Raw genomic sequence first — 24,366 nt, 5'->3', positions numbered from 1 at the left:
GTCGGCAGCTGTCAAAGTGACATATTGTCTCATTACTCACTCCCCTTCCCGCCTGTCAAAACAATGGGGTCCGATGCTGCTTCCCCTCCATTCTATCTAATTATCTTTCTCCCTCATTCTATATCTTTTAATCTGTCTCTCTTTCTATCTGTCTGTCTATCTCTGTCTCACAGGTACACATAAATACAAGTATACATAGTGTAAATTACTTAGGATAACCCAAGAAATCCAGACAAAGTGCTATACTCTGCTTGAAGATGTGAGTAAACGTGATGATGACACAGTCTTGTGGCTCTCTCTGAGACAGAGAGCTAGATGGATAGACAGATAGACAGGGAGTTTGAGAGACAGACAAATAGACAGACAGAAATGTTTGTGTACCAGCAAAAACAAAGGGAGGGCAATGGTCATCTAATATTTCCTTATCAGCTCCACCCTCGTTTACGCTCATCAAAGTCAGCTCTTATCAGATGTTATCTCCCCTTATCTTGTCACTGTCAAGGGTGGACTTTTTTTTTCTTGCTTCAAGGGAAAAATATTATTACATCTTCTTCTTCTTCTTCTTCTTCCTCCTCCTCTTCTTCCTCCTTCCTCCTCTTCCTTCTTCTCTTCTCCTCCTCATCTTCTCTTCCATCCTCTTCTCCTTGTCTTCTCTTCCATCCTCTCCTCCTCGTCTTCTCTTCCATCCTCTCCTCCTCGTCTTCTCTTCCATCCTCTCCTCTTCCATCCTCTCCTCCTCGTCTTCTCTTCCATCCTCTCCTCCTCATCTTCTCTTCCTCTTCTTCCTCTTCCTCCTCCTCCTCCTCCTCTTCTCTTCCTCCCCTCCTCCTTCTCTTCCTCCCCCCTCCTCCTCCTCTTCTCCTCTTCCTCCCCTCCTCCCCTCCTCCTCCTTGCTTTTGGTCTCAAACTCCTCCAAATCATGAAATTGATCTTCTCACTAAATCATGAAATTGATCTTCATCTGTGTAGAGCATCACTTGGGAAGAGAAGAGTCCCAGATTTGCTGGGGAATCACATATTTCTTACCGCTAGATATGCTGAAAAAGGACAACTGAAATGGCATTCCAACAATGCACCACTGGCTTCCCGATTTTTTTTATATGGTGCACACTGACCATGGAGACCCATTCTCTCACATGTGGGCCTACCAGCTTTCTCCTGCTTGATCTGAAGCTGCTAGAATTTATGCGTATAAATACGTCAGAAACATTGGCTCGTAAGACGTATTTATACGTCGGAAACAGTCAAAGGGTTAATATATTTATAGATAGGGTTGCAAAAGAAGTAAATACTAGGGTGTTCGGGAGAGTTGTGGGATTAAATTATGGGGAATCAAATACAAAATGGGAATTGACAGTTACTTTTTGCTGATGATACTGTGCTTATGGGAGATTCTAAAGAAAAATTCCAAAGGTCAGTGGATGAGTTTGGGAGTGTGTGTAAAGGTAGAAAGTTGAAAGTGAACATAGAAAAAAGTAAGGTGATGAGGATATCAATGACTTAGATAAAGAAAAATTGGATATCAAATTGGGGAGGAGGAGTATGGAAGAAGTGAATGTTTTCAGATATTTGGGAGTTGACATGTCGGCGGATGGATTTATGAAGGATGAGGTTAATCATAGAATTGATGAGGGAAAAAAGATGAGTGGTGCGTTGAGGTATATGTGGAGTCAAAAAACGTTATCTATGGAGGCAAAGAAGGGAATGTATGAAAGTATAGTAGTACCAACACTCTTATATGGGTGTGAAGCTTGGGTTGTACATGCAGCAGCGAGGAGGCGGTTGGAGGCAGTGGAGATGTCCTGCCTAAGAGCAATGTGTGGTGTAAATATTATGCTGAAAATTCGGAGTGTGGAAATTAGGAGAAAGTGTGGAGTTAATAAAAGTATTAGTCAGAGGTCTGAAGAGGGGTTGTTGAGGTGGTTTGGTCATTTAGTGAGAATGGATCAAAGTAGAATGATATGGAGAGCATTTAAATCTGTAGAAGGAAGGCGGGGTAGGGGTCGTCCTCGAAAAGGTTGGAAGGAAGGGCTAGGGGAGGTTTTGTGCGTGAGGGGCTTAGACTTCCAGCAGGCGTGCACGAGCGTGTTCGATAGGAGTGAATGGAGACGAATGATACTTGGGACCTGACGATCTGTTGGAGTGTGAGCAGGGTAATATTTAGTGAAGGGATTCAGGGAAACCGGTTATTTTTATATAGCCGGACTTGAGTCCTGGAAATGGGAAGTACAATGCCCGTACTCTAAAGGAGGGGTTTCAGGATATTAGCAGTTTGGAGGGATATGTTGTGTATCTTTATATGTATATGCTTGTAAACTGTTGTGTTCTGAGCACCTCTGCAAAAACAGTGATTATGTGTGAGTGAGGTGAAAGTGTTGAATGATGATGAAAGTATTTTCTTTTTGGGGATTTTGTTTCTTTCTGGGTCACCCTGCCTCGGTGGGAGACGGCCGACTTGTTAAAAAAAAAAAATAATAATAATATATACACATATATATATTGGCAGTTTGGAGAGGTATACAGTGGACCCCCGGTTAACGATATTTTTTCACTCCAGAAGTATGTTCAGGTGCCAGTACTGACCGAATTTGTTCCCATAAGGAATATTGTGAAGTAGATTAGTCCATTTCAGACCCCCAAACATACACGTACAAACGCACTTACATAAATACACTTACATAATTGGTCGCATTCGGAGGTAATCGTTATGCAGGGGTCCACTGTATTGTGTATTTTTATACGTATATACTTCTAGGCACCTCTGCAAAAACAGTGATTATGTGTGAGTGAGGTGAAAGTGTTGAATGATGATGAAAGTATTTTCTTTTCGGGGATTTTCTTTCTCTTTGGGTCACCCTGCCTCGGTGGGAGACAGCCGACTTGTTGAAAAAAAAAAAAAAATATACATGGCTCTATCAGCCTTGCTTCCATGTTACCATCCTACATGAGTCAAAACAAAGGAACAAAATCTGGCAAAATACTACAATATATTTCTCTTCCAAAACTGCGTGTAAAATAAGTAGAATGTCACATTCTCTGCCATCAATCAAGAGATGCATTCAAAAGAGCATTCAGCCTTCTGAATTGATCCACTTTTATGTCAGATTAAGTTTAGGAAAAATCCTTGAGGCATCACTGCTGCAATCTGCAAATATTTTCAATGAATGACAACCTATAATAATGCAACTGGAAAATACAATGAATACATTAATGATTCCCTAAACAGCATCCTAATACTGTATACTGTACTTATTTTTTTGACTGTTGCAAGCCCCTTTCTGAAACTGTCATTCTATGCTAAAAAAAAAAAAAAAAAAAAAAAAAATCTTATGAAATGATAGAGAACCTTTTTCCAATGGTAATGACACCCAAGGTACGAAATTTGGTCAAAAACTCACGAAATTACACTCCCACGAAGTTAGCGGTCTCGGCGACATATACGCAACGGCGATTTCGCCGAATTTGAGCCCTGTTTTGGGCCAATTCCGTTGTTCCAGTTGACAAAACTCATAGCTATTTCTTTAGAACTCCAATTTTTCTATCAACTGAGTACAAGAAACTGCCCATTTACCAATTTGAACTACCCAATAGTGGTCAGAAACTGGCAATTTGGCCAATTTCATGCAAATTAAAGAAGATGCCAATTTCAAAATAGGGTCCTGAATAAACAATGTAGACATTCTTGGCACTAAAATAACATATCCTCTGTTCATTAGTCATGTCTCTAGGCCCCTCTTATATTAATATTGCTTTCTGTTTTGATTTTTTATTCATACAATACAAAATTTACTGTTATGCAGACTACTGTATTATTGTAAAAATGGTAAAAATAATATCAGTGCACTAGTGAAAGAATATTAGACTTCCCAGTTGATGTGTATTGGACGTGTGGTGTGATTTGCTTACCCTTGAACATTGGTAAAAATCGAACATTTCCGCTACTTTAAGCTCAATTTCAAGGTCGTTTTCTTCGTGAAACTAATCAAAATCATGTCTATTTCTGTAATATGTTTTCCATTTTATCACATGAGACCATGAAAACAAGAATACAACAATAAATACTATACGAAAATACACCTCAAAGTCGGCGTTTTTATCCAAAAAAAAAAAGTCAGTCAGTTTTTTTTCTCATTATGCACTGCGTGCTGCAGGATTTTTTTTATGTGGTGCACACTGACCACATAGACCCATTCTCTCACATGTGGGCCTACCAGCTTTCTCCTGCTTGATTTGAAGCCGCTAGAATTATTGATTATATATACGTCCAAGACACTGGCTCGTAAGATGTATATATACGATCAAAACAGTCAAAGGGTTAATCAGCATGACAGTGACTATATTTTGGAACAAATTACCATTTGACAGACTGTTTCTCCCCCAACAATGAAGAGCGATTTATGCAGCCTGGCTAGGGCAGGCAGGTCTATGCCCTCTTAGGATTAACAAAAATGACAGCCAGGCTTGTGTCATAGAAAGGCACAATCAGTGGGTTACATTACCTACCCAGATGGTATTGTTGCTGTATTCTTCTAATTTTTGCCCATCTGCTGAAAAGTCCTATACTAAACAATGTTGGATAATGCCCCATGACTAATTGTGTTGTTATTTCATCCAATCCTTGATTAAAGCTAATAGATTAGCTTTAAGATGAATACCATTGCAAACACAAGGAATTTGTTTTACAGGAAAAAAACTATGATCTGAATGTAATGACTTTCATGGATTCCAGAAAACAGAGACAAGAATTTTCACCATGCTATAGATGATGGATTTTTATGTCATTCATGTTTAACCCTTTCAGGGTCCGTTCCGTAGATCTACGGCTTTACGTACAGGGTATATACCATAGATCTACACCATGAGCTCAGCTCACTCTGATAAACTGTGAGTGGTATATTTGGGCCTAGACATGAGAGAATACATCTACGTGGTATGTGTGCACCACATAAAAAATCCTGCAGCACACTGTGTATAATGAGAGAAAAAAAAACGAGACCGTGATTTTCGATTAAAACAGCGACTTTGCAGTGTTTTCTCGTATGTTTTTTATAGTTGTATTTGCGATTTCTTGGTCTCATTTGATAGAACGGAAGATATATTACAGAAATAGAGATGATTTTGATTGGTTTTAGCACTGGAAATGGCCTGAAACTGAGCTCAAAGTAGCAGAAATGTTAAACTTTTGCCGATGTTCAAGAGTAAACAAATGACCTCACAAGTCTAATACATGCGAGCTGGTGGGTTTAATATAAATTCACAAATGTGGTGATGATATTTATACAATTATTACAATATCGCATAACAGTAAATCTTCTATTTTTTGGAGTGAATAAAAATTCATTATGTGAATAAAAAATCAAAATGGAATTTATTTGTAAAGCCTCAAAACGTAACTAATGAACAGAGGAAATGTTAGTTTAGTGCCAGGAATACCTACATTGTTTATTCTGGACCCTATTTTGAAATTGGAATATTTTGAACTTTGTGTTAAATTGGCCAAATTACCAATTTCTGATCACTTTATTTTGTAGTTGAAACAGTTGACTTGGCGATTTCTTGTGCTCAATCGATAGAATAGAAGTAATACTAGTGAAATAGCTAAGAATTTGGTCGACTGGAATAATGTAATTGGCCTAAAATGGGAGTCAAAGTCGGCAAAATTGCCGATTCATAAATATCGCTGACACATCAAAATTCGCGAGAGCATAATTTCATCAATTTTCCATCAAATTTTGTACTTTTTGCTTTATTACCTTCACAAAAAGATTCTCTACCATTTCATAAGAAAAAATAACAATTTTTTTTTTTAAATTCTTGGACACTGGAGCACCACTTCAGATTTTGGCCTTGGACCCTGAAAGGGTTAATTGTGCAGTGACACATGGAGAGGTCCTTCAAAATAAACAGTTGATTAAACTTGAAGTCCGTCAAGCTGTGTGTGAGAGGATCACAAGGATGACAGTGCTTAAACATTAACCCCCTTTTTTCTTAATGCAGTACAGTGCTCAGGTCAACAATACACTGCAGTGTTTTAAGGCGCTGGAAAATTATCTTTATATTAGTTCCTCTTCAGGCAAGGCAGCCCCCCCCCCCTTATAAAAAATAATCTGTGCCTACAGTAGGAAACAATCACAAATGATATTGGATACAAGCTGATTGATCAGTGAACTGTTAAGTCACTTACAACCACATGCCAAGAATTTAATTAATTTTTTTCATGGTAAAATTCTATTCCACTTACTGAGGGTTAAGGTTTGCTAAAGTGGTGTGACCAAATTCCTTCTGTCCACCCTCTAGAGTTCCTTGGAAGTTGATGGGTAAGACAATCACAATGCTGATAACACACACTATCATCATGTAGACAATAATGTGACGCTGAAAATACAGGTAACTGACAGCATCTCTCTCACTCTTGGCTAGAATTTGTTCATCTCTGCAGAAGTAACATGCAACATTAAAATGTTATTAATACTATTATATATAATGTTAAATCAGAACATTTATTAAAAAAATTAGAGAAAAATCCATGTAATAAATTTTAGACAATTAAGAATTGATAACAGAAATCGTGTGTTCCAGGAGTCTGCACCCAACAAAATATTTATAGAGCCATTATAATATTGTTAAAGGTTATATTTTTACAGTTGGACACACATTTCTAATAGCAATTTTATATATTAAAGGCTTACTATACCAATGAAAATGATTTTCTTTCACTGGTTGTAAGAAATAGAACCAAGTCTATTTCTACTAAAAGGATTTTAAAGGCAAACATATCATCCATATAAGGTTACCATTGTTTAAAAATCTTTGGTAATTTTTTTTTTTACCTCAACGGGTGTCTCCCACCAAAGCAGGGTGACCCAAAGAACAAAACATTCATTGTCTTGCTGGAAGTGTGTTGATATTACTATTCAAGTCACGCACTAACTGCTACATGACTTCCCATCCTTCAGAGTGCAAGCACTGCCCATTCCACCTCCAGGACTCAAGCCAGACTTAACTGGTTTACCCTAAATCCTTTCATATATGGTTCCTTACTTATACTCCAACAGAACATCCATTAAAAACGGCTTGTCTCCTTTCAATCCTATCTAACAGGCTAACACAAGTCTGCTAGATGCTCAACCCCCTAAACCTCAAAGCCTTCTTTTGCCTTCTACCAACCTTTCCTGAGACAACCCTTATCCTTCCTACCTTCCATCCCATATTAATATACCTTCATCTTCCTATCCCTCTCCATCCTCTCTAAATGGCCAAACTACCTCAATAACCCTTCCTCATCCCTCTGAATTGTACCCTTGGTAACCCCTAACTTTCATCTAATCTCTATCCTCTGAACCCTCCAACAGTGATCTGAACATCACATCTCCACCATCTCTAGCCTCCTAGTTCCAACCTTCAAGAACCATGCCTCACACCCATACAAGTGTTGGTACCCCTATACTCTGGTACATTCCCCCCCTCCTTCCTCTTTTTTTTTTTTTAGTCTCCACAGATATATTTCTTTCTTCCCACATGCCTTAAAACATCACCTAGCTCTTTTTTTCCTCTCCAATTCTGCAGTTCATCTGATCTTGCATAGAACCCTCTGCTGATGAGTCTAATCCCAAATGACTAAATACATCTACTTCCTCCATACTCTCTTCCTCCAATCTGATATTCAACTTTCCATTGCCTAGACTTTTTTTTTTGCCCTCATAGCCTTGCTCTTTTCTATGTTCACTTTTAATTTGCTACTTTTGCATACCCTCCCAAATTCATCCTCCAACCTTAGAAACTTATCTTCAGAATCTCCCAAAAGAACTGTCTCACTGGTAAAAAGCAATTGTGAAGACTCCACTTTGCATTAGATCCAACATTCTTTAATCCCACATCTCTCCCCAACACCCCAGCATTCACTTCCTCTACAACCACATCTATATGTATGTTAAATAATCATGGTGACATCACATATGACTGCAAATTCTACTTTTCTATACTTCTCACTTCTTGGTCAAATAATGGATATCATCATATAGTACCTCTGGGAATGAGAGGCATTCAGGTACAATTGAATAACTGGATAATGCTTCTACACTTCATCATGGAAAATACTACATTTAAGCTATATACTGTATTACTTTACTTTGGACATTGCTCAGTGATAAAACCCCATATTTAGATAAATTAACCAAATGTCAGTGGAGTTAAATAATAATAATAATAATAATAATAATAATAACAATAATAGGAGCCCAGCTCTACTGATTTAAAACATGATACCTAAACATAGTACTGTACATACTGTACTCCATAGGATTACTATAAAATAAACCCATAAACTTAATATCCAATTTCCCCAAAACTGTGGTGAAAATGGTGGGTTACACATAACATTTTCCCTTTAACCTGTAAAATTACTTACTTAATTTTAAATAAAGCTGGAATCCAAGAGAACAAACCCTTGTCTATGTGCATGTTAAATTCCAAGGATGAGACAGAGTCTGCTTCACCAGCAACCTTTCCCATATCAGTTTCTTTACCATAGAAAAGTTGTGTCCACCTGCAAATAATGCTAAGTTAGCCAAAATATGTATTACTATATTTTTTCTTTACCTCAACAGCCATCTCTCATCAAGGCAGGGTGACCCATAGAAGAAAACACATTCACCCTCATTCATTCAACTGCTTTACTGGGAATGTGCTGACATTGTCATTCAGATTACCCTCCAACAGCAACATCCCCATCCATCTTTCAGATTGCAGGCACTGCTTCCTACCTCCATGACTCAAGTCTGGCTAACTGATTACCCTGAATCCCTTCACGAGTTACCTTGCTCACACTCCAACAGCACATCCATTTACTATTTAAAGAACTCTCACAAGCCTGGTGGATAATGGGGAAGAAGCTGATAAGGTATAGGGTAGATTTAAGAATGCAGTGTTAATGTGAAGCAGAAGTTTGTGGATATAGGAGGTGGGTGCCTGAGGAAAAATGAGTGATTTCTGGAATGACAAGGTAAAGAAAGTGGAAAGGGAGAAAAAGTTAGCAAGTGAGAGGTTTTTACAAAGGAGAAGTGATGTAAGAATGGAGGAGTATATAGAGGGAAAAAGAGGATGAGAGAGTGGGTGAGGTTTTGTCAACAAATTTTGCTGAGAATAAGACAAATTTTACAGTGAGATTAATAAGTTGAGAAAGCCTAGGAAAAGAATGGATTTAACAGTTAAAAGCAAATAAGCGGAGTTATTAGATGAAGAGGTGAGAGAGGGAATATTCTGAGGGCAAGATGGTGATGGTGATGGTATGAGGGAAGGGGGGGGGGGTGAAAGTTTTTTTTTTAGTCACCCTACCTTGGTGAGAGACAGCCAGGGTGTTAAAAAAAAAAAGGCCTCTTGAGTATACCAGAAAAAGTGTATGGTAGATTTATTATTGAACGAATTTAAGGTAAGACAGAGCAGGACTGCAGATGAACATGGTTTTAGGAAGGGTAGGGAATGTGTAGAAGCATAAAAAGTGAACAGCATTTAGATAAAGTAAGAGTAAAGGGAGTATGGAAGAAGTGAATGTTTTCAGATATTTGGGAGTTGACTTGTCAGCAGATGGGTTTATGAAGGATGAGGTTAATGATAGAACTGATGAAGGAAAAAAGCTGAGTGGTGCATTGAGGGAGGGGGGGTAAAGAAAGTTTTGTGGGCGAGACACATGGACTTACAGCAAGCATGTATGAGCGTGTTAGATAGGAGTGAATGAAGATGAATGGTTTTTGGGACCTGAGGAGCTGTTGGAGTGTGAGCAGGGTAATATTTTGTGAAGGGATTCGGGGAAACCAGTTAGCCAGACTTGAGCCATGGAAATGGAAAGTACAATGCCTGCACTTTAGAGGAGGGGTTTGTGATATTGGTAGTTTGGAGGGACATCTAAGCTGTCGTATCTGAGTGCCTCTACAAAGACAGTGATTATGTATGAGTGATGGTGAAAGTGTCGAATGATGAAAGTTTTTTCTTTTCGGGGAAACAGCCGACGTGTTTTAAAAAAGTTTTTGTTGCGTTAATAAATTTGGAATTGGCATATGATATTGTGGATAAGAGATCAATGTGGTAAAAGCTGCAAATATATGGAATAGGTAGATTACTAAAAGCAGTTAAAACGTTTTTATAAAGAGAAAGAGAAAGAGAAAGAGACAGAGAGAAAGAGAAAGAGAAAGAGAAAGAGAAAGAGACAGAGAGAGAGAGAGAGAGAGAGAGAGAGAGAGAGAGAGAGAGAGAGAGAGAAAGAGAAAGAGAAAGAGAGAAAGAGAGAGAAAGAGAGAGAGAGAAAGAGAGAGAAAGAGAAAGAGAGAAAGAGAGAAAGAGAGAAAGAAAGAAAGAGAGAGAGAGAGAGAGAGAGAGCGAGCCAGAGAGAGAGCCAGAGAGAGAGCCAGAGAGAGAGCCAGAGCCAGAGCCAGAGCCAGAGCCAGAGCCAGAGCCAGAGCCAGAGCCAGAGCCAGCCAGCCACTGTTTTTGACGTATACATACAGTGGAACCCCGCCTTACGATCAGCTCCCAACTCGAACAATTATGTAAGTGTATTTTTGTAAGTGCTTTTGTACGTGTATTTTTGGGGGGTCTGAAACGGACTAATCTAATTTACAATATTCCTTATGGGAACAAATTCATTCAGTAACGGCACTCGAACAGACTTCTGGAATGAATTAATATCATAAGGCGGGGGTCCACTGTACTCATAAATTCTAGCGTCTTCAAATCAAGCAGGAGAAAGCTGGTAGGCCGACATGTGAGAGAATGGGTCTGTGTGGTTAGTGTGCACCATATAAAACAAAATCCTGCAGCACGCAGTGCATGAGAAAAAAAACCTCCGTTTTTTTTTTAATTAAAATGCCGAATTTGTGGTCTATTTTCGTATAGTATTTATGGTTGTATTCTCGTTTTCTTGGTCTCATTTGATAGAATGGAAAACATATTAAAGAAACAGAGGTGATTTTGATTGGTTTTACTACAAAAAGAACCTTCAAATGGAGCTCAAAGTAGGGGAAATGTTTGATTTTTGCTGATGTTCAAAAGTAAACAAATGATGTTAATGTCCAATAAATGTCCAACTAGCCATTGTATGCAGTCATGAAAGCATTGACATTATTTATACAATTATTACAATATTGTAGTAGTCTGCATAACAGTAAATCTTCTATTTTGTGTTTGAATAAAAATTCAAAATAGAAAGGAAGAGTAATATCAGAGGGGCCTGGAGACGTGACTGATGAACAAAGAAAATGTTATTTTAGAGCCAGGGATGCCTGCATGGTTCATTCTGGACCCTATTTTGAAATTGGCCAAATTGCCAATTTCTGACCACGTTATTGGGTAGTTGAAATCAGTATACGGGCAGTTTCTTGCACTCACTCAATAGAAAAAATGGAGTTCTAAAGAAATAGCTATGAGTTTGGTCGACTGGAACAATAGAATCAGTGGAAAACAGGGCTCAAAGTGGGCAAAATCGCCAATTTGTAAATATCACCGAGGTCACTAACTTCGCGAGAGCGTAATTCCTTCAGTTTTCCACCAAATATCATTCTTTTGCTGTCATTACAATCGGGAAAAGATTCTCTATTATTTCATAAGAAAAAAATAACTTTTTTTTTTTTTTGGTGGTGGTGGGGGGGGGGGGGAATTTTGCGACACCAGGAAACACCTAAGGATTTGGGGTTGCGACAGTCAAGGGGTTAATATATTTATAGATGGGGTTGTAAAAGAAGTAAATGCTAGGGTGTTCGGGAGAGGGTTGGGATTAAATTATGGGGAATCAAATACAAAATGGGAATTGACACAGTTACTTTTTGCTGATGATACTGTGCTTATGGGAGATTCTGAAGAAAAATTGCAAAGGTTAGTGGAAGAGTTTGGGAGTGTGTATAAAGGTAGAAAGTTGAAAGCGAACACAGAAAAGAGTCAAGTGATGAGGGTATCAAATGATTTAGATAAAGAAAAATTGGATATCAAATTGGGGAGGAGGAGTATGGAAGAAGTGAATGTTTTCAGATACTTGGGAGTTGACGTGTCGGCGGATGGATTTATGAAGGATGAGGTTAATCATAGAATTGATGAGGGAAAAAAGGTGAGAAGTGCGTTGAGGTATATGTGGAGACAAAAAATGTTATCTATGGAGGCAAAGAAGGGAATGTATGAAAGTATAGTAGTACCAACACTCTTATATGGGTGTGAAGCTTGGGTTGTGAATGCAGCAGCGAGGAGGCAGTGGAGATGTCCTGTCTAAGGGCAATGTGTGGTGTAAATACTATGCAGAAAATTTGGAGTGTGGAAATTAGGAGGTGTGGAGTTAATAAAAGTATTAGTCAGAGGGCTGAAGAGGGGTTGTTGAGGTGGTTTGGTCATTTAGAGAGAATGGATCAAAGTAGAATGACATGGAGTGCATATAAATCTGTAGGGAATGATATAAATCAACTGCAGAAATCACCCAAAAGTTCACAAATTACCAACTAATAGGACTCGTACTACCACCTCTTACCCCGCTGCCACTGAAGTGATACTCCACAACATTCACCCATCGCCTACTATTCACCTGAAGCCACAGCCAATGGACAAGGATCAGAGCAATAAAAGAAGATCCAGTAACCAGCTAAGGACTCCTAACATCAAAGGTGAGAGCAGTAAAAACACGAGGAAAACTTGTGGTACTGCCAGCCAGGACAACCCTCATCACCCACCGGCACCACCACAACACACGACAGACAACAACAACACATGGCTGCCATCACAGTCCAAGATAACTCCTTCCCAGTATTTGATGCCAAGAAGATTATCTATTTCTATGAAAACTGGTGTTCACGTCAATGAGTGCCTTACCAAAATAAGACAAAACCTTCTTTATCGGCTATGAAAACTACGCTATGCCCAAAAAATCCACCAGTGCTTTGTGAGGGATGGAAAAATAGCAGTTAGGAAACAGCCCACTGGGAAGAGATACTTCATCTCTACAGAACATGACCTTAAAACATTCCTAAGTGAGGCTGGACTAACAGAATCAGAGTAAAGTGCAGATAATACCCACAGTCCACAGTTAGTGTTATATTGTCACCACAGTCCACAGTTAGTGTTATATTGTCATAAATTTGTGCCCCCCTAAAATTCTAATACCCCAACTACTTTTGATTGTCATTGTTGTATTCAACGACCATTCTACCTCATAGTCTTAATTTGTTTAATATCTACAGAATCTTTCTCCTTTTTTACAACTTACCACATCACTGTTCTATCTTATTTTAATATAAACTAGCCATAACTTGCCCTCAATAATTCTACCTCACTTTAAGAAATACTCAATTGCCCAGTTTTATTCTAAAATCCCTATTATTGCCCAATTTTGCTTTAAACTATATTGATCAAACTTATTGTAAACTTCTTTTATTGACCATTTTATTCTATACTTTTTTAAACTAGTATTTTCAACTACAACTTTTATATTATCCTGTCTACCATCTTACTAGCATATTATAACCAAGTCATTCCCATTTTTATTTTTATCATTTTTTTTTTATTATTATTCTTTTGCTACCTTAACTTGTATATTTTATCTTATCAATTTAAATCTAGTTATACTCTAATTCTTGTAAACAACTTATATAACACCTTAGTGCAATTACAATTGAGAGTCTTGTGCCTTTTTTATATTATTAGATTAAACTCAGTTGTACTATAGTCAATACCAAATTCATTATATTAGACCATAGTGCAATTACTAGTGAGTGACTGGTGCTATTTTTAATTTGTATTTTTATATTATTAGATTAAATCTAGTTGTACTATAGCTCATTCTAGCTCAAAACATAGACTCCACAAAAGTCATTATATTAGACCTTAGTGCAATTACAAGTGAGAGTCTTGTTCTATTTTAAATTTGTATTTTTATATTACTAGTTTATACCTAGTTGTACTTTAGTTCATTCCAGCACAACACATAGACAACATCAACTTCATTATGTGTAGTAGTGACTGTACTCTATATGACCAAAATACCCTACCTATATACTTATCCAAACTTCCCACCACTACAGATATCAGTACTAGAACTCAACACACAACTCAGGATATAAATAACCATAATTTAATCCTAGAAGATGATTGATCACGTTGACCCTGATCTAAACCTCCATAATCTGACACCCAGTCAAAACCTATTGGAAAGTAACTGCCTTTATTACACAGCATCACAAGCTAGCACTATCCTAAACAATGCTAAAAGTCTATCAGTACTTAACTACAACATCAGGTCCTTAAGCAAACACTATGATGACTTCCTGGCACTCCTTGAATCACTAAAGACACCCTTCTCCTGCATTATTCTTACTGAGACCTCGCTTAAGCAGGACACAATAGATATCTACCCTCTACCAGGATACACAGCAATTCGCAACTGCAGACCAAACCAAGTTGGGGGTGGTATTGCAGTCTATTACTCTAACCAATTATCTTGTATTAGCACCACTTGCTTTATTGATGAATATGGTGAATACATTTTTGCTAATTTTACTGTAAAAAACCTTAAGTCACCTATAACAATCGGTGCCATTTACCGGATACCTCACACAAACATCCCAAATTTCAGTGAGAAATTAAAGTCACTAATAACAAACAGACAAATGAATAAGCACCACCTTCTCTTAGCTGGAGACTTCAACATCAACCTTGGCTTACTAGATGATCAGCCTGTAACTGATTTCATCAACAATATGAACAACACACTTCTCATACCAACAATAACTAAACCAACCAGGCTCACTGAGACAAGTGCAACCATAATAGACCACATATGGACCAATATACTAGCCCCCCCCTTAAATCAGGGATAATCACAGATAGCACTACAGACCACTACCCTACCTTCCTCCTGACAAACATTAGTAAACCACCACTTGAATACAACAAAGTTTCATTTAGACTCCATGACGAGGCCTCAGTAAGGAAGTTCACAGCTGACCTAGAGATTGTTGACTGGCCTACAGAATTCTCCAAGGCCAATGGTATTGATGACTGGACAGACATTTTTCTTAACAAATTACTTAGACTATACAACAAACATTGTCCTATAAAAACGAAACAGATCACAAACAAACGGCTTGGTTGCCCATGGCTAACCAGCACCATTCTGAAATCCATTGACAAGAAACACCAATATGAAAAGCAATATAGACAGGGCTTAATACACAAAGATATTTTTAAACACTATTCATCAGTTCTCACCAAAGTAATAAAGAAAGCCAAACAACTATACTACTCCAGTAGATTCACAGACACTAGAGGTAATATAAAAAAGACCTGGAAAACACTCTCTCAGATTCTAAGGACCCACAAACTGAAAAAAACAAGAATATTGTCGTAACTAAACCTAATGAAACACCACTACATCCCACTGACACTGCTAACAAGATAAACGACTTCTTCTCAACCATAGGATCTAATCTCGCCAATAAAATCCCACATACCAATGCCCATGCCAGGGACTACCTAGATGGGAATTTCCCAAATTCCTTCTATCTTGTACCAACCGAGCCCTCGGAAGTCACTGAGATTATAAAGTCACTTAAAAACAACTCAGGGAATCTGTCTAATGTCCCACCATTACTGTACAAGCGAGCGGCCCATATCCTTTCACATGCTATTTCATTACTTTTTAACAAGTCACTAGAAACTAGCACCTTCCCGAAACTACTCAAGATGGCAAGGGTTACACCAATACATAAAGGTGGTGACCCAACAGACTTAAACAACTAGAGGCCAATGTCAAACTTACCATTGCTATCCAAAATCTTTGAGAAACTCGTGCACAGGAGACTATATTCATTTATAACAGCACAAAACATACTCAACCCCTGCCATTTTGGATTCAGGAAAAATAAAAGCACTAATGATGCAATCATAAAAATGCTAGATCTGCTTTACACAGCATTGGAAAATAAGGAATATCCACTAGGAATTTTTATTGACCTAAGAAAAGCTTTTGACACAGTAGACCACGACATCCTACTCCACAAACTTGACCATTACGGTATAAGAGGCCATGCGCTTGCTTATTTCAAATCTTACCTTACTAATAGGTATCAGTATGTCACCATTAAAGACACAGCATCAACAACACGGCCACTTGATACTGGAGTTCCACAGGGAAGTGTTCTTGGTCCCCTGCTCTTCCTCATATACATCAATGATGTTCCAGACGTATCCCAACACCTGAAACCCATTCTCTTTGCTGACGACACGACTTATGTCATCTCTCACCCTAATCTTGCCACCCTCAACACCATTGTTAATGAGGAGCTGATCAAAATATCGACTTGGATGACAGCCAATAAACTTACACTTAACACTGACAAAACCTACTATATTATGTTTTGTAGCAGAGCAGGAAATGCACAAATTAACTTTAAGATCGACAACACTCTAATTACCAGACATATTGAGGGCAAATTCCTAGGCCTATACCTTGACAACAACCCGAATTTCAGCACCCATATCCAACACATAACCAAAAAAGTATCCAAAACGGTTCAGATCCTCTCCAAGATACAATACTATGTGCCACAAAATGCCCTTATCACACTATACCACTCACTTATTTATCCATACCTCACCTATGCTATTTGTGCTTGGGGATCAACTGCAGCAACACACCTAAAGCCAATAATAACCCAACAAAAAGCTGCAGTAAGAATAATCACTAAATCCCATCCCTGGCAACACACCCCCCTACTCTTCATAGATCTAAACTTACTCCCTGTTCAGTACATCCACACTTACTACTGTGCAATCTACATCTACAGGACCTTAAACTCCAATATCAACCTTGACCTAAAATGCTTTCTTGATAGTTGTGACAGAACCCACAGGCATAACACCAGATACAAACATCTCTACGACATTCCCCGTGTCTGACTAAACTGACTAAACCTTTACAAAAATTCAATGTATGTCAAAGGCCCTAAAATCTGGAACACCGTACCTGAGAACTCTAGAACTGCAGACACATTCATCACCTTCAAAACTACCATTAGAAAACATCTTATCTCCTTGATACACCGCATCAACTAACTACACGAATACCACCTGGTGGTTCACACTTACACTCACTCACCCATTTGACCATAAACAGAAATATTAATCTCAATCTTAAAATAATGAATCCTATGATACTCCAATACTGAAACTATGTACTGTGCCAAAACAAAAGCATTCACATTGCTAAACTCACAAACTAGTATTTAGTCACTTAGCCATTATACCAACTTACCTCATAATTTGTAATATTTTAAAATAAAGAATTAAACTAAGTCTGCCCGAAATGCCTAGCTATGCTAGGCGTTCTAGTGGTACACACTGTAATCATTATTTAACTACATGTAAACCACGCAACAAACAAATTCTGTAAATTCAACATTGTAATCTTTATAGTGAATAAACTTTGAATTAATATTTAGTGAAGGGATTCAGGGAAACCGGTTATTTTTATATAGTTGAACTTGAGTCCTGGAAATGGGAAGTACAATGCCTGCACTTTAAAGGAGGGGTTTGGGATAATGGCAGTTTGGAGGGATATGTTGTGTATCTTTATACATACATGCTTCTAAACTGTTGTATTCTGAGCACCTCTGCAAAAACAGTGATTATGTGTGAGTGAGGTGAAAATGTTGAATGATGATGAAAGTCTTTTCTTTTTGGGGATTTTCTTTCATTTTGGGTCACCCTGCCTCGGTGGGAGACGGCAGACTTGTTAAAAAAAAAAAAAAAAAAAAAAAAAAAAAAAAAAAAAAAAAAAAAAAAAAAAAAAAAAAAAAGTTTCTTTTATATTCACAGGTAATGAATTCCAGATTTTTGGGCCTTTTATGTGAATTGAGTTTTTGCATAGTGTGAGATGGACACGAGGAACATCAAAGAGTGATCTGTGACTTGTGTTATGGTCATGTGTTCTGTTGAGGTTGGTAAGGAGACGTTTGAGGGGAGGGTTTACATCCGAGTTAAGTGTTCTATGTATGTAGTAGGTACAATAATAAGTACGGATGTTTTGTACAGTGAGTAGGTTTAGTTTTGAATATTGGTGGAGTGTACTGCTTGTAGTGGGAATTTATCATTCTGACTGCAGCCTTTTGTTGGGTAATTAATGGTCTGAGATGGTTTATTGTTGAGCCCCATGCACAAATTCCATACGTATGATAGGGGTAAATAAGTAAGTGATATAGGGCCAGGAGGGCTGACTGAGGAGCAAAGTACCGTATCTTTGTTAGTATGCCTACGGTCTTGGAAATTTTCTTGGAAATTTGTTGTACATGTGTTTGAAATTTGAGTCTATTATCAAGGTGGATTCCTAAGAATTTTCCCTCTGTGAGCTTTGTGATAAGTGATCTGTTTATCATTATGTTAAGAGGGACATCTGTAGCTCTGTTTCCAAACTGAATGAAGTAGGTTTTGTCAATGTTGAGAGTAAGTTTGTTAGTCATGATCCAGGTAGATATTTTCTGTAATTCGGTATTCACAGTACGTATTGGCTAGCATGACTGGGCTTGGATGAGAGAAGACGTATGTAGTGTCATCTGCAAATAGTGCAAGTTTGAGTAGTTGCGAAGCATTTGGTAGGTCATTTATGTAAACGAGAAAGAGAAGAGGGCCAAGGACATTTCCCTGTGGGACACCAACTGTAATTGGTTGTGTGGAAGAGTTTGCTCCATTTGTGTACACATATTGGCTTCTGTTGCTGAGGTATGACTTTAGGTAGTTGAGGGAGTGCCCTCTTATACCATAGTGCAGCAATTTAATGTGGAGCAAATCATGGTCAACTGTATCAAAAGCTTTACGTAAATCAATGAAGATCCTCAGTGGTAATTCTTTTTTCTCTAGTGCAGTGTATATTTTTTCTAGCATGTGTATAATAGCATCATTCATATTTTTATTAGGCCTGAACCCAAACTGACAGGGGCTGAGAATGTTGTGGGAGATGAGGTAGGAATAGATTCGTTTATGAATTAATTTTTCGAAGATTTTAGAGAGAGGGTCTAAGTCGGATATTGGCCTATAGTTATTCAAGTCTGTTTGGTCTCCTCCTTTATGTATCGGGGTGACCCTCGCTATTTTGAGAACTGTAGGGAAGGTAGAGGATTCGATGGATTTGTTGACGTGTGTTGCAATGATTGGTGACAGCACTTGCGATGCTTTTTTGTATATAAAGGGTGGTAAGGTATTTAAATCTCCTGTCTTGTTTTTAGTGTGTTGATAATAAGGGAGACTTCTGTTGGGTTAGTCGGAGCTAGGAGCAGTGTGTTCGGGTAGTTGCCAATGAGGTAGTCATTGGGTGGGGTATTTGAGCTTGGGATTTTATTGGCAAGGTTTTTTTCCTATAGTGGAGAAGAAATCTTTGAGTCTGTTTGCTGTTTCAGTTGGTGGGAGTTGGGGTTCATCTGGTTTTGTTAGTTCAATTGCGCTATTTCCTGAAATCTTATTTGTAAGTGTGATGTTATTATTGTTTTATTCTTCATGTATCATTGCTTTCTGTGTAGATAAATGTATATTTCATGTAGAAAACATTTGTTTAATACTTTTGGGTGTCTGAAACGGATTAATTGGATTTCCATTATTTCTCATGGGGAAAATTAATTTGGAATAAGTCAGATACGGGATAAGTCACTCTCTCTGGAATGGATTAATTTCGTAATCCGGGGGTCCACTGTATTTCCAGTAATTCAACTTGAATGTCATCCCTCTAAAATATTAGTCTTACCTGAAAACAATCAAGCTGCCTGTGTATGCAATTACCTATGTGCTCACCTATTTGTGGTTACAGGGGTTGAGTCACAGCTCCTGGCCCCACCTCTTTACTGGTTGTGTGTGTGTGTGTGTGTGTGTGTGTGTGTGTGTGTGTGTGTGTGTGTGTGTGTGTGTGTGTGTGTGTGTGTGTGTGTGTGTGTGTGTGTGTGTGTGTGTGTGTGTGTGTGTGTGTGTGTGTGTGTGTGTGTGTGTGTGTGTGTGTGTGTGTGTGTGTGTGTGTGTGTGTGTGTGTGTGTGTGTGTGTGTGTGTGTGTGTGTGTGTGTGTGTGTGTGTGTGTGTGCGTGTGCGTGTGTGTGTGTGTGTGAAGGGGAGGGAGGGTGGGTTAAGGTAAAGTGTTAGAGGTACAGGATGCTTTTGAGAATTTTCTGTCTGTGGACAGGTCTGAATACTTGGGTGAATATTCATGTTCTTTTTTCTTGTTTTTATAGCTTGATTCTGTAAGGATATTATTAACTGCTGTCTGCTTTTTAATACACATTCTTACATTCTCATGTGGTCAAAATGTAAGATGTGCTAACTCGCCTCACACACACAGTATGAAAAAACTACAAATAAATACTGTATATAAATACTGGTAATATATACATATATGGGAGCAAGGGGCTAGTAACCCCTTCTCTTGTATAAATTACTAAATTTAAAAAGAGAAACTTTTGTTTTTCTTTTTGGGCCACCCTGCCTCTGTGGGATATGGCCAGTTTGTTGAAAGAAGAAGAATATACATATATACATTTTTTTTAACACACTGGCTGCTGCCCAGTGAGGTAGGGTGACTCAAAAAAGAAACACTTTCACCATCATTCACATTATCACTGTCTTGCCAGAGGCACATAGATATGACAGTTCAGACATCCCTCCAAACAAATATCTCCACCCCTCCTTTAGAGTGCAGCCACTGTACTTTCCCACCTCCAGGACTCAAGTCTGGCTAACCGGTTTCCCTGAACCCATAAACAAAAACTTACCTTGCTCACACTCCGATAGCACGTCAAATCACAAAAATCACTCGTCTCCAGTCACTCCTAACACCCTCACACATGCCTGCTGAATGTCCAAGCCCACTGCTCACTAAACCTCCTTTACCCATTCCATCCTTTCCTAGGATATATATATAATACAATGCTAAAAACACATTCTGAAAGAAACAGAGATGGGGAAGACTGGTGCATTTCAACCTCTGAGATCCTCCTCAGCAAAAAAGGCCTTCAGCAACCCCTACATTTCAGTATACATATGTCTTTTTCGTTTGTATCGACAAGTGTTTATTACACACTGATGCTCCTACATATGCATACATGCAGTACATAAAGGGTGATTTTATAAATTATATATTATCATTTCAAGAACACACAAACACAAGCATGTCATGGGTAAGTTATAGGATGACTCACATGGTACCAGAAGAAACAATTACAGATTCCTATATTAGAACCACATAAGCATGCACACACCTAATTCCTCAACAGTCACCTAACCTCAAAACTTCTACCTATACTATCTAAAACCCAGGAAATTATCCTTTACTCAAATATAAAAATTATTTAAATATCACAGCAAAGAAATGGGAGTTTTTGGTTGACTATGGAAATAGTTTCCTGCTTTTAAGATAGGAAGAGCATAGAATGAAGAGTTATGTGAGAAATGGGAGGCTGAGTTAAGGTTAATTTAGCACGCACACAAACTGTGAACTCGATACAGTTTCAACAACCACTTATGGAAACATACAAGCATATCTATACAATACTGATTGGTCCCTGTACTGAGCAACAACCTATGGCTGTAGAAAAGCTCATTACATGACAGTAAAGTTCTGCTGGAAAACTGGATACATGACAAGGGTACAAGTGAAACTACATGTACTATACAGAATACAGATGAATGAATGGACAGTGCACAGCATCATCAACTGGCAAAGAAATATATGGGTGGTAAATAAAACAGACTTGGAGATACCAACAAAGTGTGATGAACAGCATCCTAGAAGATCATGTCCAAACAAAATATTGCCCACATGGAGCAACAATTCATAGGGGTCAAAATATGTTAGATTAACCATGGCACCATGGACAATTAACATTATACAGTAGTTAAATTTATCTATTTAAAATAAAAAATACAATAGAACATGCGTTATGCTTCAATACCTCAAAGATCCATAGAGTAACACATTCCCATCACAATGCAAATAACCCCAGAGGGAAATAGCAAGTTCAAATAATGGGAGCAGTCTGAAGCAGTTTATGCACAGCAGTCTTGTCCAGGCAACACGATCCACTTTCAGTGAAGTAATGTCACCCTCTCTCACATTTTATACTGTATTCACAATACTGTTACCAATAATCACTCGAATAAGGCAACATTATTTATTTATTCAACCTTATATATATGCAACTAATGTAATTACAAGTTTTATTACATATAAAAACCAAAAATTAAAAACAACATACTGTAGTGTACTAGGAACCTACACATTGTACTGACTGAAGCCAAGATGCTTTGTTCTGGAATGAGAAAAGCAAACAAATGGTGCATAAGTTAATAAAGGGTGTAAACAAAATCAAACGGCTAAAAGCATGCAATAAAATAATATAAGCTAATAATTATGCAAAACAAGGCTATAACAAAATAAAAAAAAAAGTTATGCTAGGCATGCAATAAAATAGCATTTTTTACTGCTTTGAGAATGCAAAGAATAAAATAGGGAATACAAACTTTTAGAAGAAAATATAAAACACCAATATCACATCTACATGAACAATTATAGTTACTAATACCGTATTACTAAATATATTGTATTACTATCTCTAATTACACAATCTCTACAAGAACAAATACTACTAGAAGGCAAAATACTAATCTATCATGAGGCTACTACTGAAAAACTTCACTAAAAATTTTTTGAATAAATAAAATGTATCTTGATGCAAAAGCAGAACACTTGGAATAAAACTTTATAACTGTCCAAAATCATTTATTCTTTTCAGGAATATATTTACCTAATGCTAATGCTTACTTAAAAGATTCTATAAATTTTTTATTTTAACTTAGGCATCTGTACTCCCACTATATAATATCTTCATCCTTTCTCAGTGAAAAATATTTTATGGCTGATCACAAATGAGATACTTCATTTCTACTGCAAATGATCTAAAAAAAATTCCTAAGCGAAGCTGGCCTAACTGAGCCTGAATAAAAATGTAGTTTGTACCCACTTCCACAAGTAGTGTTATGAGACCCTAAAATTTTTTTCATTCAATTTTTTCTGTAAAACCTAATTCTTATTTCAATATTGTCACTCTGACAGCAGTGATTCTAAGCTGTCCAATCACTACCTCATATTTTATATTCTTGTTAAACACCTGAAGATCACCATCTTGTTTGCCTAAAAGATATATATATATTTTTTTTCATACATTTGCAATTATCTTTTGCAGTCCTTCATTAACTACTTTATTTTTTATTCTTTAGTGTGTGCAATCTATAACAATTAGTGCAATACAATACAAAGTTAAGTATGTAATACTCTTTTGTTTACTGTCTAAAAAAGATAAACATTTCTATTTTTTTTATATATATTTGTAACTACCTTGTGAAATCCTCCATTAGTTAACTCCTATATTTTTTTTTTTACTCTCTAATGTGTGCAGTCTACAATAGTTAGTGTAATACAAACCCCCCATTTTTGTTTACATTCTAGCATTAGTGCAAACACTGTTAGGTGCTATTGATATACCTAGTCTTAATAGTTCATTATTTTTTATTACTAATCATACAATTTGTTTATGGTGTTATTACTTGCCTAAATTTTGTGCTTTAAGTCAAATCTTACTATTTAAATTTTATTTAAGACCTTTTTTTAACTATCTTTTAACTTCATATTTTTTGTATTATTATTACTTATTTAGTATCTATGCAATCTGTAGAATAGTTCATCTGCTATCTACACTTGTACTGCTCTCATATCACCTCCAGTGCAATATTATCTTTATACTATTTATACATTGTTAAACTTGCATTAGTCATATGATAGCAAACATCAATCCTGACATTAACCTTTTATTAAATGACACACATGATCCTAATAACAATTGACTATTACACTGCTAGACAGTCTAAGACACTACTCAGTGCCAACAATAACATAACAGTATTCAGTTATAATGTCAGATCACTAAGCAAGCACTATGACCTCCAAGCACTATTAAATTCTGTAAATGTCAGTATGCATATCATTACTCTCACTGAAACATGGCTAAAACATGATGTTACAAACATCTATTCCAGCCTGGCTACAGAGCCATACACAATTGTTGGCCAGATCAATTAGGAGGTGGAACAGCTATATACTACTATGATGACCTAGAGTGTATAAATTCTACTTGCACAAGGGATGAACATGGTGAATATCCCTTTGCTAAATTTAAATCCAAATACCTTACAAAACCTCTAACAGTCGGAGCAATTTATGGAGTTCCTCACTCCAATATTTACTCTTTTAGTGAAAAACTAAAACATAATAACTAGCGCTGAAATGAACAAACACCACCTAATACTTACAGGGG

At 37.4% G+C, this 24,366-nt stretch overlaps 1 protein-coding gene across 5 annotated transcripts in view; it reads right to left on the bottom strand.

Moving 5' to 3' along the window:
- The window catches only part of Tmem63 (transmembrane protein 63), a 249,443-nt gene that overhangs the window by 169,887 nt on the left and 55,190 nt on the right, over positions 1 to 24,366 (bottom strand). For 3 of the 5 annotated variants that reach the window (XR_011393591.1, XM_070097339.1, XM_070097341.1), the window contains exons 4-6: positions 22,273 to 22,305; positions 8,408 to 8,545; positions 6,242 to 6,433 (exon numbers count right to left, since the gene is read on the bottom strand). Coding sequence is in view for 4 of the 5 variants with exons in the window: in XM_070097339.1 (XP_069953440.1) it covers positions 6,242 to 6,433; positions 8,408 to 8,545; positions 22,273 to 22,305 (363 nt within the window). In the remaining variant the exon portion in view is untranslated. Of the gene's footprint in view, positions 1 to 6,241; positions 6,434 to 8,407; positions 8,546 to 22,251; positions 22,306 to 24,366 lie in introns of all 5 variants that reach the window. The other 2 variants (XM_070097342.1, XM_070097340.1) reach the window with 2 other exon arrangements.

This window comes from Cherax quadricarinatus, chromosome 57 (assembly GCF_038502225.1).
Source record: "Cherax quadricarinatus isolate ZL_2023a chromosome 57, ASM3850222v1, whole genome shotgun sequence".
Taxonomy (NCBI): Eukaryota; Metazoa; Arthropoda; class Malacostraca; order Decapoda; family Parastacidae; genus Cherax; species Cherax quadricarinatus.
The sequence above is the reverse complement of the archived record's forward strand: the minus strand, read 5'-3'. Positions and strand labels throughout refer to the sequence as shown.